The following is a 27,787-nucleotide window of genomic DNA, read 5'->3' as shown; positions in this document are numbered from 1 at the left end:
GTCAGTGGCTAAATTGAAGTCATGTATGTGTGAGCATCTCTGCGGACAGGCCGGCACACAATCATGCATGCAATCAATAAGCCCTTCCTACTGCATAAAAGGAATCCATCCTGAAATATTCCAGTGACAGGCCCCATTGAATTGCTGACCAAGTTTAGCCCTTTGAACCGATCCTGCTGAGATCCGAAGCCCCGTCTCGAGAGAATCTCTGCGAGCGTCAAGAATCCTCGGCTGGCGACCCCCGAGGTGCCGCCGCCGCGCTGGCCTTCAGGCGAAGGGATGTGGGATAAAAACAGAAAGGCAGAAACCCGCTTTGACTTTTTTTGGAAAAAACAGCATTGAGTCCTGTTTGTGACACACAAAAGAGCGGCGTCTGCTGCCGGTTGGAGGCAAAGAAGTCCTTTGGGGAGCTTATGTGGCTGCGTGCACGGCGCGGGGACAACAAAAAGATTCTAATCCGTTCCGTGGACCGCCATTCGATCTCTATTTCAACTAAATCGGAGGAAATGCTGAGGTTCGTCTGAACAAAGAACACAAAACTACTCACAGCAGCACTCAAATAGAATATCAATCCATTCTCTGGATTTCTAATCAACACACAAATCAATACGCATACTGTATCACTGATCCCCTCGCTATCTCTCTCCCCCTCTCACTTTCCCTTCACACACACACACACACACACTAAAGCCTGCCTTTAAGTACAGATTTTTTATTTCCAGTCCCTGTCACCATGGTAACTTCCAATGTCCGACTTGGGCCAGGATGTGCTTCCAGCACTTTCCTTCTTCAAAGCTCTTTTTCAAAGCCTAAAACCGCTTTGCCTCACAAACGGTCCCCCACAGTGCTTAGCGTCTACGAGGGCGTTTAGCTCCTAATTACCTCATACGAAAGAGGGACGAATAGGTGCCTCTAATAACAAACCACTCTATCTTTACAAGCCACAAGGTTAAGCAATAAATAAACCTCTCTTTACGGCTGCTTCTTGTGTCGGTAATCCTTCAAGTAAAACAAACAGAGAGGACGAGCTTGAGCGTGACCTTGCGGGTTTTCAACCAGCCTTTTTTCAAAACTGTACCTTTCAATGCTCACTTCAACCTTTTTACGCATTCAAAATGGCCACCTTTGTTGTCATGGACAAAAGTGTCTTGGCAGAGCCACCCAAGCAACAATCAAATATTCCTGTGTTGACCGATCGATGAGTCCCCCCCCCCCACCCTTGCGACCTTCCTCATTCACATCTCAATAATGAAAGACGAGCAGGGGTTATGAGTAACCTCAGCGTTCGATACAGGAGGGGTCAGGCGTCGATAGCTCGGCAAGGGTCCAGGCTCGCATTGGCATGCAGGAAATCACCGCGGGTCTTAAGGAATTGTCCTGAAGGAAGCATTGTTGGGATTAAAAGCTTGGGCTTGACTGAACTCTCCTGTCTCCTGAGTCAATATGCCCGAGGTACTGTCACTCACAACTTTAGTCTGAGGGGAAAGTAATTTACTGGGTTCAGAAAGGCACAAAGGGCCCTAATTCAGTACAAGATATATCAATTATGCTGATGGGGGCTGCAAATACACCTTAAGTATGTAAACATTTTTACATTTTCAAGATCAAAGGCTGTAAAAAAAAAGCTGCAGTGCATATTTCTGACATTATTTATGTCATTATCCACTATTCTGTCAATTTGTTTTTGATTGAAAAACAATTTGTTGTACTATTGTAATATTTGTGTCTATAACAGAGAAGTTGCCAGTTTGACTTTGAGAATGTACCCGTGGATGCACAGACAACTTCAATACTTCACAAAGCATGAATGACAAAAGAGTGTCTTCATTCTATGATTTCTACACTTATTTTTCTTGACAAAGAATGAATCTTCCTTCGATCTCTCACCACCAACCGAGTCATTGTACAAACGCGATAGTCAATGTTGGGTTTCAACATCGTGTGGGAACATAACAGGCTCTTTACTACTACATCTTCCTCCAGCTTTCATTCAGAAGCCTTACTGGCGACTGCTTGCGATTTATGCACAGCCAGCGTTTGGCAGAGCACGAGTGCGAATAAGGTGAACAAAGAGGGAGCAACAAGTGCAAATACTGATGTAGTTCTGGCCCTTTCCTGCACTCACAGAGGTGACAAGGCGTTCCCTGGATTTCACCCCACGCACTACCAACGTCCCACTAAATCTGTCAAGGGAAGCTGAGACATTTAGCTGCCTTTTAACTTGCATACCAACCTCCCGAGATACCGCCCGAGGAGGAGGAGGGGAGTCGCAATCTGGTGGAAAACAAAGTCTAGAGAGTGTCACCCTGTCTGTCTGTTTCTGCCCGGCTTGTTTCCCCAACTACGGCATGTATTCCGTGTCAACGTCTGTTCGAGGCAGAAGATTTATTGCAAAACACCCCAAAAAAGGTGTTTTTGGAGCGCATTTTGTTGCGCTGTTGTACGGAACATAAAACGTGTTGTCCTCAGCTAATTCCTTCATTTCTTGTATCTTTGCTGGCCTGAGGCCGTCTAACGAAGCAAGACAAGTGGGTAGGCGAGCTAACTTGACTAACAGTCTGTTGTTTTCTAGGTCTGTTACTAAGCTGAACCGAATTTCCCAACAGGAATCGACACTTGTTCCATCCGTTTAACAGTGTAAACTGTGATGTCAAATAAACATCCTTGGAAAAGGCAACCAAGGTGGACAGATAGACATACAGCCACAATATCATCTCAGACATATGAATGAAAATATCATGATGAAAAAAGATAATAAATATGCTTAAATACATAAGAATAAGAGCAACAAATGCCCAGGTTGCAATGGAACCGCATTGTTCAGTATCTGGGAACGGTGGGCGTTAAGTAAATCGGCGACAGCTCCGGCAGCCGAGAAGGAACAACACATCCATCTTTCTATCTCACTGTTTCACCCCCTTCCTTCCACACATTTCCCGTGTATCCTTCTACCACTTTGCTTTGATACAGATAAAGATTGCAGCCGCACTCTCAAATACTTTGACCATTTTGGTCGTGTCATTTTTGAGTGGTTTGGAACCAAAAAATAGATAAAGCGTAGTGAAGGGTCGAGCAAAAAATGCTTCCCTCCAGTACAGACATAGAGAGAAAACAAAGTAGAGTAACTTACTAAGTATTTTGGGGGCTGAAAGTCCATTACTGCAGGTAGCGATCCTTTCTGAGCAACTACATTTACCCCGGTCCAAGTTGTTCACGCAAATGTATTTGCCGTGTTAGTGAACTAAGTAAGCAAGCTTGGATTTTAGAATTGATGCGATGTATTTTGGGGTTTTGCCAAGGCCTATTCTTCTAAAAGTCCAGAGCTCAGCATCACGTTCCTTTCCGCCTACGCTACAGTCATTCAGCCCCCACCTCAATGAGCATGTGCATTTAGGTGCATGTCAGCACCCACAAAAGGCCCTCTTCCTCGCTTTATTCACAGTACTTCTGAATATGTTTCACAGCAAACGGTGAGTGGGCACGGCTACAAGCTACACTCCTTTATGGTACTCTGTGGCAGCTACAAGCACTTTCCTTAAACTCACACCCTAGTAAAGAACAACCACGGTCCAGTGGCTGAGGACGCCATCGATAGAATTAAGGCTCATGAATAAGAATGCAGCGCGGGGGTAAGTGAGAGCTCTCCCACTGTGTAATATCGACACGCTCCCCGGTCAGAAAATAGCCCGCCATAATTAGTTTTCACAAGCAAGTACGGGGCCAGCAGGAGACGGCATTGTAGACACAGATGAAACCCGCACCAGGAACGTGTGCTAGACTGAATATGAGATGGGGGTAGAGTGATGTGGGGGAGGGTGGGAGGCAATTAAAGGGGGGGGGGGGGGGGGGACAGATCTTCCATCAGAGCAGTTCACGGCAGAACCTAGGCACTAGAAACCCACAAGCTTTTATCGTTATTTATGTCATATTTTTTAGTTTCACAATTATAGATCATATCACAAAGACCGGATCAGCATGTGATCAAAAGCTCCAGAACACCTACTAAATGGACCTCGAGGTGAGATTGTTTTGTCAAAAAGCTTGAAATATATTCTCAAATTCAGATAAGGCGTTCCCAAAACTTTAGTTTCTGGAGAACATAAAAACAAGCTCACGGGCCAGATAAGGTTGAGACATGCCGGCTGAGAGGAACGATTTGTTTTGAGAATGGAAACGGTTGCTGCCAAGCACCGCTTTTCAATATCTCTGAAATAAAATGGGGAAAAAAAAAACAGGAAAAAGCTATTATTTTCAGATATTTTTCGAAGAGTGGGCCAACTTGACACTTGGACACTTGTGGGACTGACTCATTTAAGACGTAGCTCTCTGAAGACTTGACCTGAGACTGAAAGGGGACAACAACCAGGACCTTATCGATTCAATTAACAATAAAAACTTAAAGAGGCAGCGACAGACGAGCCTTGCAAAGCCACATCCTTCAAATTTTAATTAATTAGGAAAACACTATTAAAAGCAAATATAAAGACGTATGAGAAACTCCATAGTGACAAAAGGTTAAATCCAGGAAGTGATGTCAAAAACGTCTCTAAATGCCTCAAATGAGGTGGTCGTTGGTAATAAATGGCCAATTAGCCTGATTGTGATAATCCGTCGCTCACTTTAGGGATGCCAAATTAAATAAATCTATTATACTGAACCCTAAACACACTGGAAGTCAATGCACAACCAACAGAAACCCTCCAGATACAAGCTGACTGCTGAATATTTCCACATGGATTACTGGAAATGTATGGAGTTCAAGTGGCAAACTCTATGAATATTCAGCCGCTCGTGCGAGATCAAAGTGAATTATGCAACTGTGCTATGAAACATTGATTACAAGTGTGTCATCAGTTTCTCGTCTTAAAGATTGATACGTTGTGTTTTAGCTTCCTGTTGCGCATTAACTACGCGGGCGCGTCCAGAATCTGAATATCAATCGGAGGGATGACCGTTGTTTGTCATGTTCAAAACGAATATATCTACCAAGAAATCGAGTTTGAGATGTAATTAGATAAAGAGGAAATAGGATTCAAAAACGCTAAGTCCCCCCGTTTGGAACATTCAGTCTAGATCCAAAAGGGAACGGAGGAAGCAGATGAAAGCAGTGACTGCAGGTGAATGAGACCGTGCTAATAAAACAGCTCCTTTGTGGGGCGCTAACCGTGCACAGCCATCAGAGAGTCGCAAAGGAAACGAGGTGAAACCGCTCCTCGTCTCACCCTCTTGATTTCGTCTCACCAACTTGAGAGGGCACGCGGGCTGAATGCAGATGCCACTTTCGGGCCTCACTCGTAAAAAAAATAAAGCACCCGGAGACTTCGGCTACTCATTCATGCCCGGCGTTAGCTCGTTAGGAAAAAGGGGTGACACAACAAAGCCACATAAGAAATCCATCCATCTATCGTCTACCGCTTATCCTGTATTCAGGGTTGCGGGGGGGCTGGAGACGATCCCAGCTATCATTGGGCAAAAGCAGGGTTCACCTGGACAGGTAACCAGTCCATCGCAGGGCTAACATGTAGAGACAGACAACCATGCACACTCACATTCGCACCTACGGATGTCTTTGGACTGTGGGAAGAAGCCGGAGAACCCGGAGAGAACCCACGCTTACACGGGGAGAACATGAAAACTCCACACAGAAGGAACCCGATCCCGATCCTGGAATCAAACCCGGGACCCTCTCGCTGTGAGGCGACACTGCTACCCACTACATCACCATGCAGCCCCACATAAGAAATATTAGGAGAAATAAAAGAAACAGCGAGGAGGGCGACAGAAATGATTCTGCTTGAACTGTAATTGAGAGGACAGGGAAGCGACAGAGAGAGGGGACGACGGCAGGATTAAGAGAGGTAGAATGTGCCTAGAATTGCTGGGCTGAGCAAAGGCTGGAGGCTTTCCCAGTCAAGCACTTTGAGCCATCTATCATTGCAATGGGGCTACACTACCTCATTGCAGCCTAAACTCTCAAAGACGAGTCATTTTCAAGCAATGTTTATCGTCAAACAAAGCCAGATGACGAACGTCGCCCTGCGCACGGACACCAACGAGCGATCACACATTTTAAATATCCATGAGTGATGCTGGGAATCCGGAGTTGTAGAGGAGAACTAGAGAGCTGTGTATTCTTATTGTGGGAGAGAGTCTGATCAACGGCTGCACGGTGCTTAGAAATGACTCATGGCCAAACATCGCTTTCAAAAGACTTAACATAAGAACACAGTCCCGATCAGAGGAAGACACGACTCACCGAGGTTGATTTAGATGCCTTGAATTGCTGGATGCCATAACATAAGAAAGAAAAAACAATCTAATGGATCATTAATGGATATGCACAAACTAAACTCATTTCCATCAGCAGGTTTGGAGAACAGTCACCAAGCCAAACACAGAGATGCAAAAACATAAAGGCAGGTGCCTTTGTGTTTGTAGAGACACTGAAAGTTTCATTCAGCAACACGATAACCCTCAATTACATGCCGACTCTGTGGTAAAACATTACTTAGATGTTTGCCTTTGTTTCAAGTGAGTGATGAATAAGATGGATTCAATTAGACATGGATACTTCAGTGCTGCTGCAACCATAACTAAGACTGAAGCACTTATTTTAAGCTGTACAGAAAATTGCACATAAAAATAGCATTTTAGGAATTAGAAATGCAATGCTAGTTCTGACAATCAAGTTGAAAGGAAGTTGATGAGCCATTCAGCCCCAGGGCACCAAAACACAACAATGGATTAGCTCAAAAGTGGTACTAAAAGGAACATACTTCCCATAAGTGGGTAAAGTACACTGGGCATAAACTCATACGGGTTGTTGCAGATGCTATTATGAAGGAAAGCATCATAGAAAATGTGTTTTGAATATCTATCTATAGTTGCATACTGCAGGGGGAACAAATGGAGCCACCGTTTCAGAGCAAAAGCAAGAGTCATGAAATGTGTATGTTGCCTCGGCCCTACCTGCCAATTAAAAAAAGGAGAAGCAGAAAAATGGAAGAAGGAGGATGAAAGACTATGGAGTGCAGAGAAGGGCAAATATCAGATAGAGGGAAGGGAAAAGGCGAGTCGGCTCCCTGCACTCTGACTAACCACCTGCTCCTGTCTGAATTAGCCCTTTCTTTACTGTTTGCACCCATCCAAGTGAAACTCACTCCCCTCGCTGACGAATGGACTGAGGCCTCCTACTTCCACTTTCTTCAAAACAATATAAAACCCCATGTCTAGTTAGCCACCACCGTGACGGCTATTAATCTGACAGCAAAAGACTGTGTGACCGGACTGGGGCTTCCCGGGGGTAATACGCAGGGTGTCCGGAATCCAAATATTTTTGGACACTCGCAAACTTCTGGCAAAGTGCTCAACTTGTAGGGCCAAACGACGTCTATGGGGCATCAGAATCTAAAAATGGACACCGTTGCAGTCGATTAAAACCACTGGCTTGGTTGGAGTCAATCCACTCCTCTTTTATCTCGATCTCCTAAGAGATACCAATCCAGCTCTGATGGGGAGATAGCCTTACACATACCCTATTTTCCAACCCGGGCTTCCTTTCCCATCTAATCACCCCGGAGTCTCGTATGTATGGCCATGTCTGGAGGCTGACTGGATGGGCTGCAGGCTTGAAATTTACTGCAACTAATTGGCCAAAATTCAATGCGGCAATCTCTTATCAAAGAGGATTGGAGTAAGATCGGAGGCAGGAAGGGGCTGAAAAAAAAAATGAGACAGGATAATGAATGTCAGGTGATGTCATCCAATGCAGGGATAGAGAATAGAGGGAGAAATAAATCTCTTCGATTTAAAAAGTCCTTACAAAAAGAAAGGGCCACGGGGTGAACATGCAGAGATGGAAAGATGGCTTAAATACTGACCATCATCCAAACAACTTTGCAAACGTGTTCATTACAAACATTTGCTTTATAGCGAAAGGAGTTTTTAATCGTCCCTCTCTGTCAGACCCTTTAATAATATCCTTTTGCATATTAATGCGGGCTGCAACACCACCCACCATTCTCTATTTGTTCATACGATTACAACAGGCGGTTGTCCCCCACTGTGCTCATCGGTCATGTTTTTGTTCGGTAATTGTCAGGTGCTCAACACATAATTGTATCATGGAAAAACAGCCTCCGACAAAGAATACGCAAGACAAACCAATGACTCTTGCATTAATAGGGAGAGGCTGGTGTATAAAACGCTTGTTGTCAGGAATTCAGAGAATCTCTGCTGAGTGATTGATGCAAAATATGCACTAATCTAATATTCTGTATGCATCTAGTTTGGGATGACCAGTCGGGATCAAGGCAGAAGTGCTGGTGGATCCTTCAATGTGATTATGTACTTTGGCGCCCAATCTGCCAAACAGGACCTTTAATTTGAGGCAGCACCTGCGTGATATTTACATTTCCGGCATTAATGCATTAATTCATCCGACATCCCATTGTTTGGGGAGTTAAATGTTTATGCAAACCTTGACTTTAAACACGGGAGGCCACTTCTGATAGAGCTGTGGGGGTCATGCATGAGCAATGATGGTATTATGCTCACATCTGCTCAGCATGATAAGCTCTCTCTTAATGTCAATGGGAGCTGTCTATTTGCTTATATTAAAGACGATGTTAAGTATTTAAGGCAACTATGTGAATGTGAATGCGTCTCGGCTTTCTTTGGTGCATCCAGAAGAAAAGACATCATTAAAGCTACAAAAAAAGTAAAGACTATTAAAGGCTTAATTTAGAGCTGCACAACCAAAGGTCTATAGAGATGCTGATTTCTATTTGGGTCAAGCTCCAAAAACACTGTATTCTACATTTCCCATGAAGCAACTTCATAACACCGGATCCCCTCCCCTCCCAATGAACGCTATTCATAATTTCATATCTGATAAAACAGTGCGATATCCTGTCTGCACACTATGATCAAATGGCAACAACAGAAGCAGGACAACGGACATGTGGGAGAGTCTGAAGCAGATGGTCACATTCTCATCCGAGCCGGGCCACCCTCGGAGCCGAGGGCAAGGGAGGATAGGTAGCCATGTGCTTGTGTCTTAAGCGGGTTAAAATTACAACCATCCTGTTTGTGTTTTGCATGTTTGTGTGCCACCACCTCTGAGTCCCGAATTCCAATTTTTTTACTTTGTTACTTCAAGAAGAATGTTTCCTGCTTGATTTAAACAGAAATTCTTAGCTAATAGGATTTGTAATTTGCATAATTCAAATTAAGTGTCTAGTGTGGAGCCTAGCTTCCCCCCCTGGAATTCCATGCTCTAGTATTTTTGGCAAACAGGCAATGTCTGGACCTCATGGTTTTTTTATTTTCTTCCCAGAAACACTGTAACATTCTGCTTGAAATGGGAGCATTTAAATGAAAATGGGCAACAACAACAAAAAAAACACAGGCGATTCTTGAGTTAATCCTACTCTCCTGCTCAGACAAATGCCCCATCAAATCCTTCAACTCTGAAATAAGGTCAGAAGTCAAGGATAATGAGAACTGGAACGTATGGGAAAGATCACGGGCAAAGGAGAAAGGATCCTCCCATCTGCTTTCCCCTTCTTATCCCTCAATCATTCCTGTCCCTCTGTCAGCGCGTGTTTTCATCCGGCGGGAGAGGAGCCATTTGTCTCGGAGTGTGCTGAAGTAAATAATGCCCTGGAAGCATTTATTCTGCACATAAACATCATTAACGGGGAAGGTTGTCAAATGTCAAACTGTCACCAGGCCAGCAGGTTCAAATCACAGGTTGAGCTCATTTTAGTTTTATCGTCCTCCAGAGCCTCATCAAGCTGTGATATCTATTAACCTTCATCATTAGAGTCATCAGCATCGACACAAAATGCTCGTAGACAAAAATATCTATTGTTCTTCTTTGTTCCTTGAAAGGACAGGTGTGATGACACAGCAGTTGGAAGAAAAATTCCACAGAGAGGGGGGAGAAAAAAAATATTACAAAAGACAAGAAAGGAGAGTCTGGACAGATAGGGACGAGTCTGTTCATGTGTGTGTCTGGTGGGTTTGCACCTTTCTGACCTGCCTTTTCTCCTTCAGGGTTCGTGCACAAGCCTGCCACAATGCTATCAGCTGTCCCTTAAGGTGCCTGCTGAGGTCTGCTGAGATATAAGGTGATATATAGCTTTGATATAGCCTGTAATTACTGGCCGTGAAGGCCACACCGCCGAAGGGAGAGGAAAAGGCGTACACACACACACAAAAAAAAGAAGAGGGAGGAGAGAGACACTGGGGCTCTGATGAGAAAAGGGTCACTGTGGTTTGATAGCACAAGTGCCTGGTGCTCTCCTGTGATTTCACACAGTGGGAAATGCTACGAGATCTTCCCCGTGCTTCGGAAAGGGAGGCGGATTCAACAGAAGCCTCAGCTCCCAAACAATAAGCTCCTAAAAATAGCCCACAAGGGAACAGCGATGATTACAAAAAAAAATAACACACAGGCTGCAGTATGTGTACTATGCAAATATGCAACCCCATCCCCGACAAAATTGTGCCGAATTAATCCTCGGTAACACGTTTCAATTACAGCATCATTAGCCTCCGCCTAGCTCTGCCACCTATAGGTGACGTGTTTATCCAGAGGCCGTGGATGCTGCACAGCCGTGATGCGGCTCGGCACAAAGGCAGGGGGGGTGGGATTAATGAAAGAGAGCCATTCATTTCATCCCGTCACAGCATGGTGCGAGACAACCTTTATTTTGTGATGCATTACAGCACTCACAAACCCAGTGGTGTGCTATCACTCCGATACAGGCTGCTATTGACGCTCGCTTAGAAGACCGTAATGGAACCAAACACCTTGCCGGAGTGGCCCAGTATACACCTTTACGAGTGGGCTAAACTGGAAAAAGGTAGCACTTGGGTTTGATAGCTGAATAGCAATGGAGCGCCGTTAGTGACGGGGGGAGAGTGGGGGGGGGGGGGGGGGGTTTGAGCTGACTAAATGTATATTGACAGCTCGCGGGAGCCTGTGACATGGCCGGGCATTTGCCGGTGATGGATGCGAGCCTGGCACGCAGACTAAGCCGGCAGCAGCGTGGCTCATCTTCAGACGGGATGTGAATGCTAACTACCACACTTGCCAGTCACCACGACTTAACTGGTGCCAGCAGGAGAGGCAGGTGGTGCACAGGCTAGGGGCGGGGAAAAAAAGAAAAGAGGGAACCGAGTCCCACAAGAGGAAAATACTATCAGTGCATTCACAGGAATGCTAATTGGATTTGAAAGGTAACGCAACCTGGTTATCGTCGTTAAATGAAGCATTATCAGATTGGACGAGCGGGCAATCTTGTCACCGACGCTGCTGTGCCCCAAGTTCTAAACTATTTAATGTGGGGCCGGCTGTGGCTCGGTGGTCGTTCAATGCCCTCAAGTGTCCTTGAGCAAGGCACTGATCCCCAAGTTGCTCCCTGGGTGCTCACTGCTGCTAAATGCTTCCGATGGGTTGAGTCAAATTTTCCATTTTATGTTTATGACCGTTGCAATAAAGTAAAATAAATTGTTACACCACTAATAAATGACTTTTTTTTAGACTTTTTTGCATTGACTTTTTTGCAGTATACTAAAGTGTGTTACTTAACCAGTGTGAACAGAACACAAAACCTGCGTTGAATGTGCATGTACGTTTCACATTGTCACCACCTTGCTGTGAGAAGGTCGACCCCTACTGTTCCCGAGCACCACAGAGGGCCTTCATATTAAACACCTTTTCTATTTGAAAGACGCCTTGCAGATTGCATCACTCCGGCTAGCCAAACTGTGTCTGCTCTCTGTGTACAGAGGGCGTTAGCGGTTTGGATTTTATCTGACTGATAAATCCATTATCCTATGGTCAATAGGATAATAGAGTCCAGAAATGCCAAGGATATGTTTGGAGACATTGACGCCATTGCAGAGTACCGGAGAGCGTTGACACGTTTTTGCTTTAAACTGGCGTTGCCTTTAATGCTTTAATAACACCATTACATTGTTAGTGTGCCTGTAAACATATTGCGTGATCAATAGAGGGGGAGGAAAGAGACAGGAAAGGCTGAGGCGGCTGTGGAAAATCAAGCTAAAATATTAATGAAAGAGGGTGCTTGCATCACTGTTGATATTGACTCATATTATAAGGTGTACACGCTAGTGAAGCAAAAACACATTTAGGAATTACAAAATCGTGTGCTTACAAGCTACAAATCTGATCAAAGTGTTAGTTGCAAGTTAAAAAGAGAAAGCAACGCTGAAAATGATCCTCCAATGGCAAGATCGGTACATCAGATCTACATCACATTGTCCTCAAACACTCTGCATCTAAAGTCAAACTTTTATAGACCTTTTCTGTTCAGGCTGCTTGTTTTTGTTCCGCTCTTGTTTCTTTTTAACCATAATGAGCTTAGCCGCAGGTGCCTAGCAACGGCCCTGACAGCTCCACAATGAAATAGTCTGGGGTAACGTTCGTTCGCCACCCTAACCTCTGCATGCTAATGCGTAGCTGTGTCGCTGCAGCCACAAATATCATTGAATCCTTTCACCCCACAACACCCACACCTTTCATCCACTTAGCAACTTCCTCTCCGAAGACTAAATGCTCTGGCTCGGAATCTGGTTGTAGGTACCTTTTAGGATCACGGTAACGCCCCCGGTAGCAACGCGACGCCGAAGCGACTTGCTTTTTCCCTGCTGTTAGTTTTGTGTTCTTGACAGTAGCAGGACCCGTTGATTCATTCCTGCAGGGATTTTTTCCGTCTGAGTTGGTGGCTGGAGAACAAGGGAGCCGCAGGGTGCATCAATTATCTGACAACATGTTTCAAACTACCTCTTTTCACCATCAGCTGCTTTTCACAGAGCTGATTATCTGAACTCCATGGTACCAAACTAAAAAGCCAAGAGCAATTGTTTGATAAAGCCCAAAGGTCCATTAGTATTCTCAAAGGGGTCCGTCCAATGTGAAACCAAAGCTTTGGTGGACAAAAAGTGGACAAAAGTTAACAGAGTAGCAATTTAGATAAAGTCCATCCATTCTAAGTGCTGCAATAAGTCAACAAAAGAGCCAAGATGGACTATACATATGTTCACGATGCACCTGCCTTGAGCTCTACATTTTCTTGATTCTAGACTACTTGGTAAAACCCTGAAACTTGTGTATATATTACCTTAATGGTAGCGATTCATTATACTGCAAAACCCAAGCACGGTGAAGCTACGCTGTGTCTGCCCTGATGAATAGGTCTCCAGGTCCCGGGTTTTGTGCACAACGGGGTCATAACTGGAAACAAGCGAACGCGTGGCAGTGAAGTTCATGGAGCCCTTTTTTTAATTTTGAAAAATGACTGATAATGATTTGTGTGAGAAGATGATTGATTGATATCCTTGGATTCTTCAGCCAAGGTACATTACTAACCCACACACCAACCTAAAGATGTTTTTTATATTCATTTCAAAAGCCACTAATGGCTTTTCTATGTAAGAGATAGTCGTTTTCTTTCTTTTTTTTCTCACCTCTGTGACAAATACTGATATTTGTCGCACAGTTCAATTCAATGAGATGTTCAATGTTCTATGTTCTATAATCTGTGCACCACTTTCCCCACAAAGCCATTTCATTTCCATAGTGTCTAAAGTGAGTAAGATCAATAAATACAGTTGTTTCTTGAAGAAGAACATGCCTCGAGGAGAGCCGCATTTAATTCCATTTCAGCAGACCTCAGCTGTGAGTGACAGAATCTCTCATGAACTGAAGATTTGCTTTTTTTTAACAGCTGGAGGCGATTTCTAAAAGAATACAATTTCTAATTTCCTTGTGAAAATGCAAATATTCATATGCTGTGATTCTGAAGGGGACTATATATGAAAAACCTGTGACCTATAGAGGAAATAAATTACTTAACATAAGAGAGCCTCAATTAACCCTTAATGTGAAACACGATGTGTGTATATAAATGGAAATGACGTAAACCAAAGTCAAACTGATTTGTAAATGATTGTGTAAGGAATATAAACTGAAAAAAGAAAAAAAGAGAGATAAAAAGACTTCTTCCCTCAAGACTCTTGGGGTTGTTTTTAATTTAGCATCATCTGTAAATCATTTGTTTACTTCCTGAAATCCTGTTACTTCAGGGAGAATTACAAGAGCAGGTGGTCGTCTGAGGAACCACTCCAAACTTAGACTACATTGAAATGAGAATAAACCTGGACACAACTGCATTTAGATTTATGTGAGAACCGTTTAATCCTGGACTTTCATAATTAATAGTAAGACTCTTTTAGACAACCTGTTAAGGGTTTATGGATCCGCTGATAAAACCATTCTAGGATGTATTTGTGGAAATGGAAACCATGTTTTCAACAAGCAAATCATATATATAACAAACACTGTCCCAGAACAGCATTCGAGGTTCATGCAAGTTCTTACCTTTGCGACATGATCTTGTACGCGTCTGGCAGGTAACACCGCGTGTTCTCCATCTGCGCCGGGTCGGCATCGCAGATCTTGTCATCGGTGCGGCCGTAGTTGGCGCTCTCGATCATGATGACGTCCGTGCCCGGGCAGCGCAGTTCGATGGGGTAGCTCTCACATGACAGCTCCCTCCTCACCACCGCCATGGGGATGGGTGCTCGACTAAAGGCTGCACAGAGGGGAAACAAAAACACGTCTGAGTTATTCACACTCCTTCCTTCTGCACTAGTTAAAGGATTCCTGGAAGCAACTTCATCCTAGAGTTCGGCTGAGTAAAACGACCTGTATATCCCTACAGGAGAACACAAGAAGAGATGGTAGGACCCGTAATCAAAAGGTCTGACATGAGAAGGGGGTTGTCCACCCTGGTCTAGAGAGTGTAGGCGGCCAGGATGCCGGCTGCCTGGAGTGGGAGGATGAGCAATACCACAGGGGCCCTCGATAGGCCAGGAGGTGTGAAAAAAGAGAGCGCAAGATTGACACAGATCACACATAAGGAAATAGACACGGCCGTTGCATTCGGCTGGGAGAAAACAAACATTCATTACACGGGCATTCGGGTGAGAAATTACAGACAGACAGGAACACGGAGACAAAGAAAAACATGTAAATTGTTACAATTTCCTTCCAGGCTAGAAAACTATAAATCACAGCGGCTGCTTCATTCTGTGTCTTTTAAGGTGACATGATGCACTTCATTTAAGCGCGCCCGGGTGGGAGGCGGAGGGTCAAAAGGTGCTTGTTGCCTCGAGCCCAAGCGGAGAGTCTGTTTGGCAAAAAATCTGCGGTTTACAGTCGAAATGGCCAGTAGGGCCGAGCGAGCGAACGTCTGCGAGGTCTCACACTCATGTGCACGACAGACTGGAGGAGTTCTGTGTTTACGGCGGGAATAAAAAACGAGGGGAAATCGTAAACATTGGCCTGAGTGACTGTTGGAGGACCGCGGCGGTTATGGATTTCCTTCCAAACATCCTTTCAGCCGAGCGTCGGAGCTGCGAAGGGCCACAGAACGGACGAGCGCGGACATTCATCAGGGTGGATGAAAAAGGAGCGTTTACCACATGTTAAAACCGGGCGAGGCGATATCACCTGAAATCAATACCGTGATGAATTGTCGCATTTACCACGGTAACGATAAATGAAACAACAACAAAAAATGCTCAAAGTTCTCCGAGACTCTTATATCAGTGTGTGACAAAATACTCTACTTTTTTTAAGCTTCCAACAACACTTCAATGGAATCATCATTTCTCTGAAAAAAGAACAACTAGTCAGCGGACCTCGAGTTTAAAATTATTTTGTTGCACATATTATGGATCTGAAACTATATTTATGGAAAATTGCAACAGCAAATACCCAAGTGATTAACAGCTCTGCCTTTCTTAGTAAAGTGTGAAATGGGTTTTTTTTCCCCTCGGCCATGCAATCGTAGTAAATGACAGGATGGTGATTCAGCTGAAGGTAGAGATTGCTCATGTTTCCCTCTAGAAGCTGTAATAATGATAATTTCCCATAGAGGCTCCATTCCACTTTGTCCAGCACACATTTAAATAGACTTAAAACAGTGAGGTGTAACAGCGTCATCATGAGCATTTTAACAGCCTTTATATGTTGCTTTTCACTTCTTCAAATGTCACGTAAGCACCACTTCTAATGTTTCTGGAAAAGTAAAAGCGAGACCAATACGAGGAATCACAAAGACAGGCGGTGAGGTGAAACAACAAAAGAAGCCCCTCATTATCGTGTCGCTAGTTTTTGTCTCAGAAATCCATCAGACCCCAACACAGTAAAGCGCACTTGCCATGGAAACATCACAAATTGGAATAATTGTATTCACTCCGGTGATAAAAGCCATCAATTATGTGCCTCTTAATGGGGAGACGCCCCCCCCCCCCTGAAAATGACGGGTCTGGACTGAACCAAATGTCTTTGAAACTGATAACAGCATAGAGAAAGAATAACATAAGCTGACTTCTGTAGGTGCATTTAGATGAATGAAAAAAATTGGAATAATTCACTTTGCTTTGTTTATCGATCGTCATGCTTGTGTGCGGTTTGTCTTTCCGGAGAGCTGCCATTCAAAGTGTAGCAAACAAACCCTAACAAAAGCCCTGGATATGATTCCTACCTACATGAAACCTCATACTGTGAATCTTGACTAATTTGATCTCTATAATTTCTCTCTATGTATAATTCTTCTAGGCCTTTGCTACCATGAAAATGCAAAAGGGCTCAATGCATGCCAGCTTCCAAGGCATTACAAAAAAAACATCAGAGAGTAGCGAGCGTGACGCCGTCAACATGGGCACCAGCAATCCCCTAATGTAAGCAACGCGTGCCAGTGGTGTCTCGGATTACCCGCCTAGTCAACAACTGTAGTGTAATTACATTTGTGCCCGGAGGCGATGATTGATAGGGCTCATATTCCTCGGGTGCCGGCGCCAGTATCCTGCCCCACTCTGCACTTATCGCTTTCCACCTGTGCACATCATCGACGGAGCGATCGGAAAAAATCGGTCTTATTGAAAGTCCATTTTCTTATCTCCGGTCTATGTTCTATATTCCCTTTATCTCTCCTGCCCCCTCTCCAGTTAATACTTTAGAGTATTCGTATGCAGAGCGTATCTCTTCTGCAGAGTCTCCCTGGATAATTCCTGAGTGCACTGCAGAATACAGGGGGGAAGTAGTAGTAGTGGTAAAGTGGTAGGGGGTCACGCTGGATACTTCCATTACTTTCAGAGTTTTTAATCATGATGCTTGGAAATGACATCACACAAATGAATCGAAGAAAAAGAAGAAGAAAAAAGAAAAGAAAACGCAATTACTCACCCGAAAGGGCAACAGAAAGGTCAGAGGGAAAAATGGTCATTTGGAAAATGTCGGCCCCCCGCAGAGCTCTTAAAAATCCCTCTGAGGAGGGGGAGGCTTCGTTGTTCTGATTGTGGATTTGATGGTAAGTAAGAGATGTTGCTGCTAAAGTGGAAAGCTTATCCGCGGGTCACTGACACAATATATTTTTTCCTTTTTTTACCGTAAACCACCGGCACCGAAGTGCAGAGTGAGCAACCTAAGAGTGACATTTAAAAGTCATCATTAGTAAGAAAACAGGGGCCTAAGGGGGGGAGTCGCATTTTTCATTTCATCTCCCAAGAAAAACGTGTCACGGAGGAGGAGTTAAGGTCAACCGCCGCACAGCGTTACAACGGGTCGCTCCGAATAAGTCTCCGTCACTCGGATAAACAGATGTCAAGGACATGTGACGGCTCTTCCAACAACACGGTTTTAGATCACTCTCAGGCTTCAGCTGAAGTGCGCGAGCTCACATAATTTCCCAATAAATAATAATGCTCCCTACAATTAAGCAGCTGGAAAGTCTGGCAAAGTGCCGAATATGTTCCCAGTAAAAATGTTTAAGCTATTAATGTGCGAGGATGTAATATTTTAATCTTTAAAAAGGAGGCTCAGCAGCAGATGATACAAAGTGAAAACTTTATGCGTGCGTGCGAGAGGGGGGGGGTTTACATTCAAATGAACTCTGACTTCATTGAATTAATGGAAGATAGATGGAAGAGGGGGAGGAGGAGACGGCAAGGGAGCTGATTCAACAGATCAAATGTCTCTTTTTCGACCGAGAATCACGGGAAGGGTTCGGCCCCCAGAGCTGGTGATTAATTAGCGCATGAATCTCGATGCCGTTATTTGATTAGACCAATGGCAGCTTGTCACACCCACATCCTAGTTTGCAACAAATGACGTTTTCTAGGGAAAAAAAAAAAAAGAGCCATTTGCCAGACTACTTTGAATTGCAACGGAGGTAAAACACTGAGGGAGAAGGGGTGGAAAGTATAGCATTTTCAATAATGCATGAGGGATTATTTATCTTCAAGTGAGAAACAGTTCAGGCAAATTGTTCTCCCAAGTAAATTACGTTTACATATGGCCTTGGGCGAGTGAAATCTCAAAGGGTTTTACGCGGAATGCAAAATTATCCAGGAACTGAACTGTCAAAGAACTCTGCGGATGGAGCATTTAAGAGAACGCCATCAATAAAACAACATTTGTGCTTCATAAGAAGAAGCGGAGCCTCGGAATCAGCGATGTGTTCAGACAACTGCTGGGGAAAAAAATGTGACTAAATAAGCTATTTTATTGAAACATCCGGCGGTTATGATGAATCCATGAGCTGACTGCGATCGGGACAAACTTCTCAAATCGACGGCTTTTTGACACTTTGACCGACGATGCTGCGAAGCGCAATTAGCATAACTCATGATGACAGGAGCCAGATATCCGTTCAACATGCCCCGGATGAAGCAGCCATTTGTTTTGCTTCCACTTGCGCCCGCTGACACACGTTTGAACACGTTAATTGGCAACACACCACGCGGCAAATCCAGCAGAGGGGGAAAGACGGATGGCGTTGTTTTGGGGGGGAGGCAAACGCCAGTTTTCAATCCGTCAGTCAAAACGGCCCATGATGCCTGGAGGGGAATTAGCTGCTCGGTGTTAACAAATGAGCTCGGGAGGGAGGAGCAGATACTGTCATAATAGAATAGCGCACCATGCTGGATCGAACTCGGCGTGTTCAACATTTGATCTGTTTTTTTTTTTCCAGATACCTGATGAAATGGAAAAGATAGCAGTCATTACAGAGTAGCAGCTTCTCCTCTCCTACGGTAACAGTGTATTGACAGACGCCATGAAAGTTAATAACTGTGAAAGTTAATAAATTGGTCGGGAGATGGCGGGAAATCTGCCGAGCGCAGCAGCCTCCTCCTCTCCCCTGTGATATACCTCCGCGGGAACACTAACCTGATGTTTTCGCGGACACACAAGTAACAAACACAAGTACGGTGCCATCGCTCCATAAAGGCTTGATTCACATACTCGGAACACAAGGGGTGAAGTGTCTTTCCATCCAGCGAGCACTTTCATTTAATTAATCACTACTCCAATTCATTAAGTGCATGGCCGTGGCGAGGGGCGGGAAAAAAACGGGAGGCAAGTCTCACATCAAGGTCTTGTGTTCGAAACCACTTTGGTGTGCAAATTACAACATTAGTTTCTCAGGTCAAATCCACTCCAGCTTCAGAGAAATCACAGATCCCATTCAGTTTTGTTCAAGGTTTTTTTTTAATTATTGTTATCATTATTATTGGCTGAATTTGAATTTAAATTAAATTTAAATTGAACTTTTGCTGCAAAAATACTTGCAGCTGCTCATTCTGAACACATTCAGGTTCTCATTTTTCCTTCCATGAATGTAAACACAGCAGAGGTGCCCTGCTTCCTATCAGTGTTTTTTGAAAGACTGCTGTTGCTGTTGCTGATGCCATGGCGGTGGCGGCGGCGGCTCCTGCCAGCGAGCTGGGCTTTGTTCAGCTCCCGTCATGTCTGACATGGTTTGGCTATTTCCTCTCCTTTCACTGCGTTCTCCCTCCTTCCTGTAACCGCCCACGTGTGCAGGCGTTGCTCAAGGGAACATCTCAGCCAAGACTAATGCACCTTGGCCCTCACTTACTGTACGAAATGAACACAATCCCTGTCACACTTACACACACACACACACACGCACACGCACACACAGATCCCAGTGCAGGCATGACTCAACGCGCCCCTATAGAACCACATGCCCTGATTGTAATTGAGGTCAAAGCAAAGAAACAACCGGCTGATTTTTGTCTCGTGCGAGGGGTGGCGAAAGAGGTCTTTTTTCCTCACTTTTCAACCGTGCATCATCACATGGAATTGCTTAACAGCACACCGGAGGGAAGACCTCGGTTAAATTTAGCATTGTGAACCGGGGACTTGCAGCGTAACCTCACTAATCTAAACCTCTCAGGAAACGGAGGTTGTTCAGCGTTCAGACAGGGAACACACCGGAGTGCAGGAGGGGACGAGCAATCAATACAGAAAAAAAAAACACGGGCACACTTTCCTAAAACGACCTGAGGGAGCTACTGTTAAATTGGCGGCACCTCCTTCAGATTTCACAGCTCGATACTTCCTTGTAAAACTTAACACCTCCTTAATCCAAATTTTAAGATACTTTCTATCTTCTATATAAACATTATTATTATTTTTTTGTACCGTGCATATTCACAACTAATACTCTGAAAGGGTCATCACTCTAAATCATAAAGGACCAGGGTGACCTCTTTGTTAATCTGTACATTTTCTGAATCTATATTTAAAATATAGAAATGCCTGCCTAAGTAAAAGTAGCAATACCTCATTTACAATTTTACTTTGCGATGTTATTCTACATTATTACTGATGCATCAACATGTAAGCATCATTTCAATGTTGTAGCTTGTAGAAGTGAGAATAATCTATAACAAAGCATCATATTTGTGGATATTTTCATCTAGAATTAAGTGGAGTAACACTAGAAATGATAATCAAATAGAAATACCCACGTTAAATACAAGTACCTCAAAATTGTGCCAAATGTACTTGTGTTTAGTATTTGATATTTACTTACTCTAATAAGAATTTTGAGACTGCTCAAATTAATAAGTGACTGTTTCCTTGTAACCATGGTGAACAAAATCCTTGACCAAGACCAGCTGAATAACGTTGAAGAATTTTTTGTGCCCACTTTAAAAGAAAAAATCAGATCTTCTTCAGCACACACACACACATCAGCATACCTCTAAATCCCTTTCTTCACGTCAGGAAACACCACTTATGTGAACACTTGATTGCACTTCATTTATCGCCATAGCAACGCACATTATTGTACAAGCTCCATGAGGTCCTTTCACACGAGATACGGCACAAACCGATGAGAGAACCTGAATGCTTTCTCTAGTAATGAATAGGAAACCAGGCAATATCGCTGGCTGAATGGATCCCAGGAGCTATACTCATTATAGCTGGATTAATAGTGCAATAGTGAGCGCAAATAGAGCTGAACTGGCCACCAGGTTACACACCGTCACAAGCAAACCGATAATGACTTTCTGCTTTGGCAGCGTCTGTTGATCTTACTGAGATTACCCCAATAAATCCACAACACATCAATTGTAGATACAAAAAAATAGATTTTTCAACTTGAAACGAGCAGAGAGTCGAGCAAAAATAATTCACATAAAACAGCATATTGGCTGTTGATAAAATCTTGAGGAGAAATTTTAATTTCCATTTCTGGTGAAGGCCACATGATGAATTTAGCCTCGTTTGGAATTTGGGGGTTGTGGGAAGTAAGCATTTTTTTTTTCCATTCAAATACAAAAACAGGAAATTGAAGCTCTCTTTTGTAGCGTCCTTGTTTGCATTCCATCCGATGAAAAGTATCATCTCACAAGGACTGGACTGTATGAATTACTGTGATTTGTTTTCTGTGGCGGTACACGTTTGGAAATGAACCGAAGCCAACCCTCTTGCCCGTACTCCTGCGAGTGGAATCTTCATATCCGTGGGGCAAATAGCATGAATTATTACCAATTACAGCTCAGTGCTGTAATGTTTACTTACATAATGAAGAACAAGAGATTCTTTGAATTTAAAGGGGATTTCATGCATATGGTTTTAAGGTTAACAAAGACATTAGTCGATATTTCTGAAACTATTTGTGCCAGTGGAGCCACATTCATAATCTCAAGCACATATTCAAACATGTATTGGTAACACTAGACTCGGATAATTAGTGTTATTAGCACTATTTTAACAAAAACCATACATAAAAGCCCTGAAAAGTACAATTCAAAAGGTTTTTTTTTAATGAAAAAAGTTGAATATCTATTAGTGAGATGAAGCGGGGAAGCCGTTGGGGGTTGGGTGTGGGGGTCTGCCCTATATACTGTAAGAATCCAAACGGTGGTGCAATCTGATGTGCCAGGCGGCTCCAGCAGATTAAGGTCTGCCTGTTTCTGTACTTACTGGAACTGCTTCCTTTCTTACCTCCCTTGTGGTTGGTTTATTCTTACATGCGTGTTTGCATGTACATCTCCACTGTAATACATTATGCATCGGGTCGGGGGGGTGTCACCCTCGGGCTGTATTGCTATCTGGCGCGCACACCTACGTTCAGGGATGACAATTTTTTTGAATCGGGCCCCCTGCTCGCTCCCTCACACCTCCGCCTCCCAACGCAACAACATCACTGGGAAGGCGTAACACTGATTTAATCTCGTGTCAATTCTCTCCCAGCGTCCCAGCCTCTCCGATGGGACAGCACAAGCCAACTCATAGGGCATTTCAGTGGTCCCATATTGTACAGCCCTGGAAAGTCCCTTTCAGTAGAGTCACAGTGGCTAAAGAGGGAATTGTGCAAGCTTGTAGGAGAGCTAAGTGGTGAGCATTGGCAAAGCGCCACTCGAGTACAGCAAACAAAACAGGAAAGAGGGAAGGCACTGTGTAGGTGACATTATTGTTAAGGTGGAATTGTAAAGAAAGTAAAAGTAACACAGCAAAAGCAAGATAAAAAAAGGTCGTAACAGGAAGATGGTTTAAAAAAAAAAGGGTATTGCAGTTAAATGTGAAAAGAAATTGCTTACCCACCCACAGTGTGGGGAATAATCTCATTCCACATGTATGCAATCAAGGCCGAGCTGCTGAAATTAGCCTGGGTGGCTACGCTACATCTGAGCCACACGGCTGTGATGATCCCCTTTGATCGTATTCCTTGCTGTATTCAACATGACAGGTATCAGACGTGGGGTTAGCGCGCTGCGATAATGAGCGCTGAATATGTATGAAGCAACATGTACGTGGTGCTCATGCATCGCATCATCTGGCCGCCACTCTTAACGTGGCATATTGGAGCCCGACAAAACAGGCCCTAGCTGCGAGAATTAGGAAGGCAAAATGCGATTTTTTTTTACGGCAAAAACATGCCAAACATAGTGTCACACTAGCAGGTGCGGCACTGTAACGTGTGATACAGTAACACAATGAGACAGGCGAGCGCTCAGAAAACAGGCAAATTCTTTGGCAAACCTGTTACCGAGAAGCTTCTGTGGTGGTATAGATTAGTTTAAGACTTCCAAAACGTCAGTATGCTCTCTGAGTATCAGATTAACTTAAAGCTACAGGACACTCTAACCTCAAAATAGGTTGGGGAATGGCATGTGAGTGGGATCATAAATTATCTTATATTTTGAGTCCAGATTTGTGAGATAAGATTGTTTTTGGACTAAATTACCCATGAGGCTTTATGTCATATCAGTGATATCAGTGGTTGCCAACCTCGGCATTGGGAGCCCTCCAAGGGGCTTGTGTTTATTGTTTTGTGGGGTCGTGGGATTATTAACAGGATGAGAAAAGATTAGGATAAGAATATGGATCAGCCATTCAGTGCTCTTCAGGAGCCGCCATTGTTGCTTAGAATTTTCAAAGTTTAAACGTGTGTAGAATTTTTCTCATTTATGACACGGCAAATGCATCAAATGGGTGAAGGGAAATCTAGACCTCTCATCTGAAAGGGTGGCTCCCATGATCTCCACCGTGACCCCCATACAAAACACCCACTATTGTGCTTTCCACGGGGCTGACATGCAGCTGAGAAACATCTGCAGCGGTCCTATCCAAATGGCATGGCATTTTGTTTGATGCCGCTGCTCGCTGTGGAATGACATCGCTCACTTCGCCTCTCCAGTTTCAACCCTTTCCTCGGTCCATCTCGGGGCAGAGAAAGGAGGGCATTATCACAGTGAAAAAGGATCTCCTTGGAACCCCCCTTCCTCCTCCTCCTCCTCCTCCCGCCACCAAATGAGGGGCAGTGATCACGGAGGCAGCATGTGTGTTGCATGCCTTACTATGTGTGTGGAGAGTGGGAGGCAAGAGGGAGTACACCACTGGGGAATGTGCACCTGCAATTTTTCTCATTCGACACAGTTGGTCTTTTGTAGGGTCTCGGGCACAGGGGGATGTCTGTGGAAGTTATGACCCCACCTCCCCCCCCCCCAAAAAAAAGAGTGGTGGGGGAGACATATTCAACAGATGACCAGATAGTTTGGCTGTGGTGACTAATATGTCTCTCATACTATAACAAAACATCTCTGTTATGAAAATTGAATCTAGTCTATGTGGAATTTATGGATCTGCACATTATGATTCAGTCATTTGATCATCTCGGTCGTCGCTGTGCTCTCGGTCTGAGGATCGTTCAGGTTTGAAACAAACTAAAAAATAAATGGGAGCGGTTAAATACACGACACAAACCGTCTTTTGTAAACACATCTGTGTTTACAGGATTCTTGGTTCAACTTTGACCTGCACGGTTTGGCCGACTGCTTGTGTTTTCTTGCCCCATCTGACTTGTTGCTGTGATCTCATAACAGATAGAAACGATCGCAATTACTACAAAAAAATATGACCCGAAGCCGTAATACAATTCTCCTTTATGCCGAGGGTCAAGGGAGTATGTTAAAGGGAGTGTGTTTGGTTGGGTTATCAGCGAGCCGCGGCCCGAACCGAAGACTCCTCCCATGGCTTGACAGCTGCGGTGCGAGACGGAGGCCAAGCAGTGACCCCCGGAGTCTTGATGCAGTACATCTGCACGGGAAGATTTGTGTTGCTATGTGTGGGAAGGCTGCAGAGAAGGCCGCTCGAGGGAGAGAGAGTGTGTTCCTGTAACTGTGTGCGCAGTACATAAAATACATAAAGTGTGTTTTCCGTCCCGTGTACAGCGCGAGGACTGTGTGCTACTTGACCCTGGCGTGCTTCCAAACAAGGGGGCCGCTCTGAAGAGCTACCATTACTCCCGCGCTATCCACTGCCCTCTCTCCTTCCTTTTATTTTAATGAGAGGACAATTAATAAGGAAATGGAAGAGCTTCCCAAAAGAGGCCGGTTCCTCCACAAAGGAAGCCTTCTTTTGTCAATGGCTGTATTGAATTCCCCTACGAGGCCACTGGGCCATATTGCAGGCCGTCTCCGGTATCGGCCCACCTCCCCCACACCACCACCACCACCCCCCGCTCTCTATGCATGCTCCCTCTCTTATCCTCAAGGTCTCATGGGCTAATCTGTGCCACGGTATCATTTGATCCCTCCCACCCCCCCTACCCCTTTGCTCGAAATGCAGACATTACAATACTTCATATTGATTTGCTGAGACAAAATCAACAGTTACTGCGCATGCCCGGTTCATCCAATGACGGAGCGGAGGTAAGGGAGCGAGAGAGAGCACCGTCCTCCCAATAATTGGTTTTCGCTGCGTCTGTGCGGTGAACTTTCGTTTGAGGCTAATGCTATCAGATCCTTAGTATTCTTTGTTTGTGGATGGGACATTAGCATTCACCCGAGCGTGAGTGCTGCATCAGAAAAAGAAAGAGATCAAAAGGAACAATGACTAATTAATCTTTTACTTTTCAATTATTCCCTTTGTTGGTCAAATAAAGGTGGTGTCGCTTCGCCCCGTCCTCCGAGTCTGACTAAGAAAGGCGTCTGTGTTTTCAACAGCGGCTTTTCTAATGCCCCAAAAGAACGGTGACAAGGCCTCACACATCAAACAGCAGAAGACTATAATTAAGATTTAGCAAACAAGCAAATAAAAACGAAATAAATGCATATTTAAGAGAAATCTGAGAAAAATCTTCATTGGCAAGGCTGCTTTCTTGTTCTGTTGAAAGGGGGTTTTTGTGTTTTTCTGGGGTATCTGGGGCAACTGGAAAAGTGCTTTGCTGTTTGCCATATTATGAAACTGAAGCTGAAGTAGGCGGCTTCCCTTTAAACGTCTCAATGTCACTGAACAATGCCAACAACCCAATCAAGCAAGAACATTAAATGTTAATGACAGCGAAATTAAATTGTATCAAAAAGGCGTTGGGGTCACATGACATCCTGTAATCTCAGTGTATCTACAGCAGACACACATTGATACTGAGAGACAGCCCTAACACATAGACCGCCCCGCCCGCTCTCCCACACACACACACAGAAAATCTAGATATCAATGCATGTTATAGCAAAATGCCGTTTATAAAAAGGGAGATTCTAATCTGAATAATTAGCAAATATGCATAAAGTAAGGCCTTGAGGCATGTATTGTAATCTTGTGCTGCTGCAACAACGATTCATCACGTGGGTGGGGGACACTTCGATGCGTGCGCCTCACTCACACTGTCATACCGCCGCCCCACGATCGTGAAAGCCGTACGGCGGGAACGGAAAGCTTATGGGGCCAATCCTACAGAGCCGGCTCATTTGCATATACAGCACTGCGGTGTCGAAAACGTTGCAACCTGTAATCATCCGGCCCGTCTCTCACGGCAACGGCCGTGTCATCAGAATGCAAATGCGTCGGGGGCTTTATTTTACAGGTGAGGACTGAAAAGCGCATCGCATAGATTTCACAGTAGGGGAGGGAAGTGGTAATTAATTTCGTAAATAGAGTACAGCATAGGTCACTGCATTGTCTCACTGTGTGCTTCCTGTTTGCCCTTCCTGCTCCTCACATTCCTCCCACGCCCCAAATTGCAGCCTGACCCCTGCTGTTAGGCAGTGCGAGGAAACCCTGTGGTATCGCACGCCCACCGTTTTTGCCCTGTGAGCTGGTCCGCGGGGTTACTTAGCAATTCCGCTCTCCACTCCGCCAGACACCACAAACACACACAAGCGCGCTCGCCACGCACACGCGCACATTATGCAGCCTAATGTAAACTAACATCCACCGCCACTTGACCTTGCTGTCAATATCTATCCTCATTAAACACCATTCAGCCAGCTGCAAGTCCACTTTAAATGGCATCGTTCAGCGCTCACCAAATTATGCCTACGCGACTGAAAGGGGATCCTAATTCATTTATTTGGAAGACACACACACACACACACACACACACGGGGTCCCAGTACGGACACCTATAAAACATGCAGAGGTATTTAACCCCACCCTGTCATTCTTAATGTTGCTGTCGTCCATTCCTCTTGGGTTGCGAGTTCTGACAGCAATTTGGCAATGTCTACTGGTGCCACGGGCAGCAAAGGCCATTCTTTTATTCCCCAGATCAAGCAGGTATTGATTTTTCACTCATTATAGCAGAGCATAAAAAGAGAAATGATTTCTGCGCGCCATGCCAAATGCCACACAAAATGTTACTCGAGATAACATGGAAGCGAGGAGCCGAAAGGGGAACACAAAGAAAATTGGATTTTGAACCCAGGAAATGTACTTTAAATTCAAATCTATCAATTCTATTCAAATAAGGCCACACGTGCCGCAAAAAAACTCACTAAACGCCGCTACACACAAAAAAAGTGTTCAGAAAGGAGCTATGAAATAAAGTGGCATCCAAATGACAGCTGAGGCCAGCCTTCGGGTAGGTAGAAACTAAGTAGTATTTTTCTTTTTTTTTCATAACTGAAAAGTATTATCTATTTTCAG

At 44.4% G+C, this 27,787-nt stretch overlaps 1 protein-coding gene across 6 annotated transcripts in view; it reads right to left on the bottom strand.

Moving 5' to 3' along the window:
- The window catches only part of LOC311008763 (adhesion G protein-coupled receptor L3), a 179,396-nt gene that overhangs the window by 95,107 nt on the left and 56,502 nt on the right, over nt 1-27,787 (bottom strand). For all 6 annotated transcript variants that reach the window (XM_084002629.1, XM_084002625.1, XM_084002626.1 and 3 more), the window contains exon 4: nt 14,414-14,627. In XM_084002629.1, the coding sequence (XP_083858755.1) occupies nt 14,414-14,627 (214 nt within the window). The remainder of the gene's footprint in view (nt 1-14,413; nt 14,628-27,787) is intronic.

The sequence above is a fragment of the Eutrigla gurnardus genome, assembly GCF_963514095.1.
Source record: "Eutrigla gurnardus genome assembly, chromosome: 23".
Lineage (NCBI taxonomy): Eukaryota > Metazoa > Chordata > Actinopteri > Perciformes > Triglidae > Eutrigla > Eutrigla gurnardus.
This window is presented reverse-complemented; position numbering and strand designations above follow the sequence as displayed.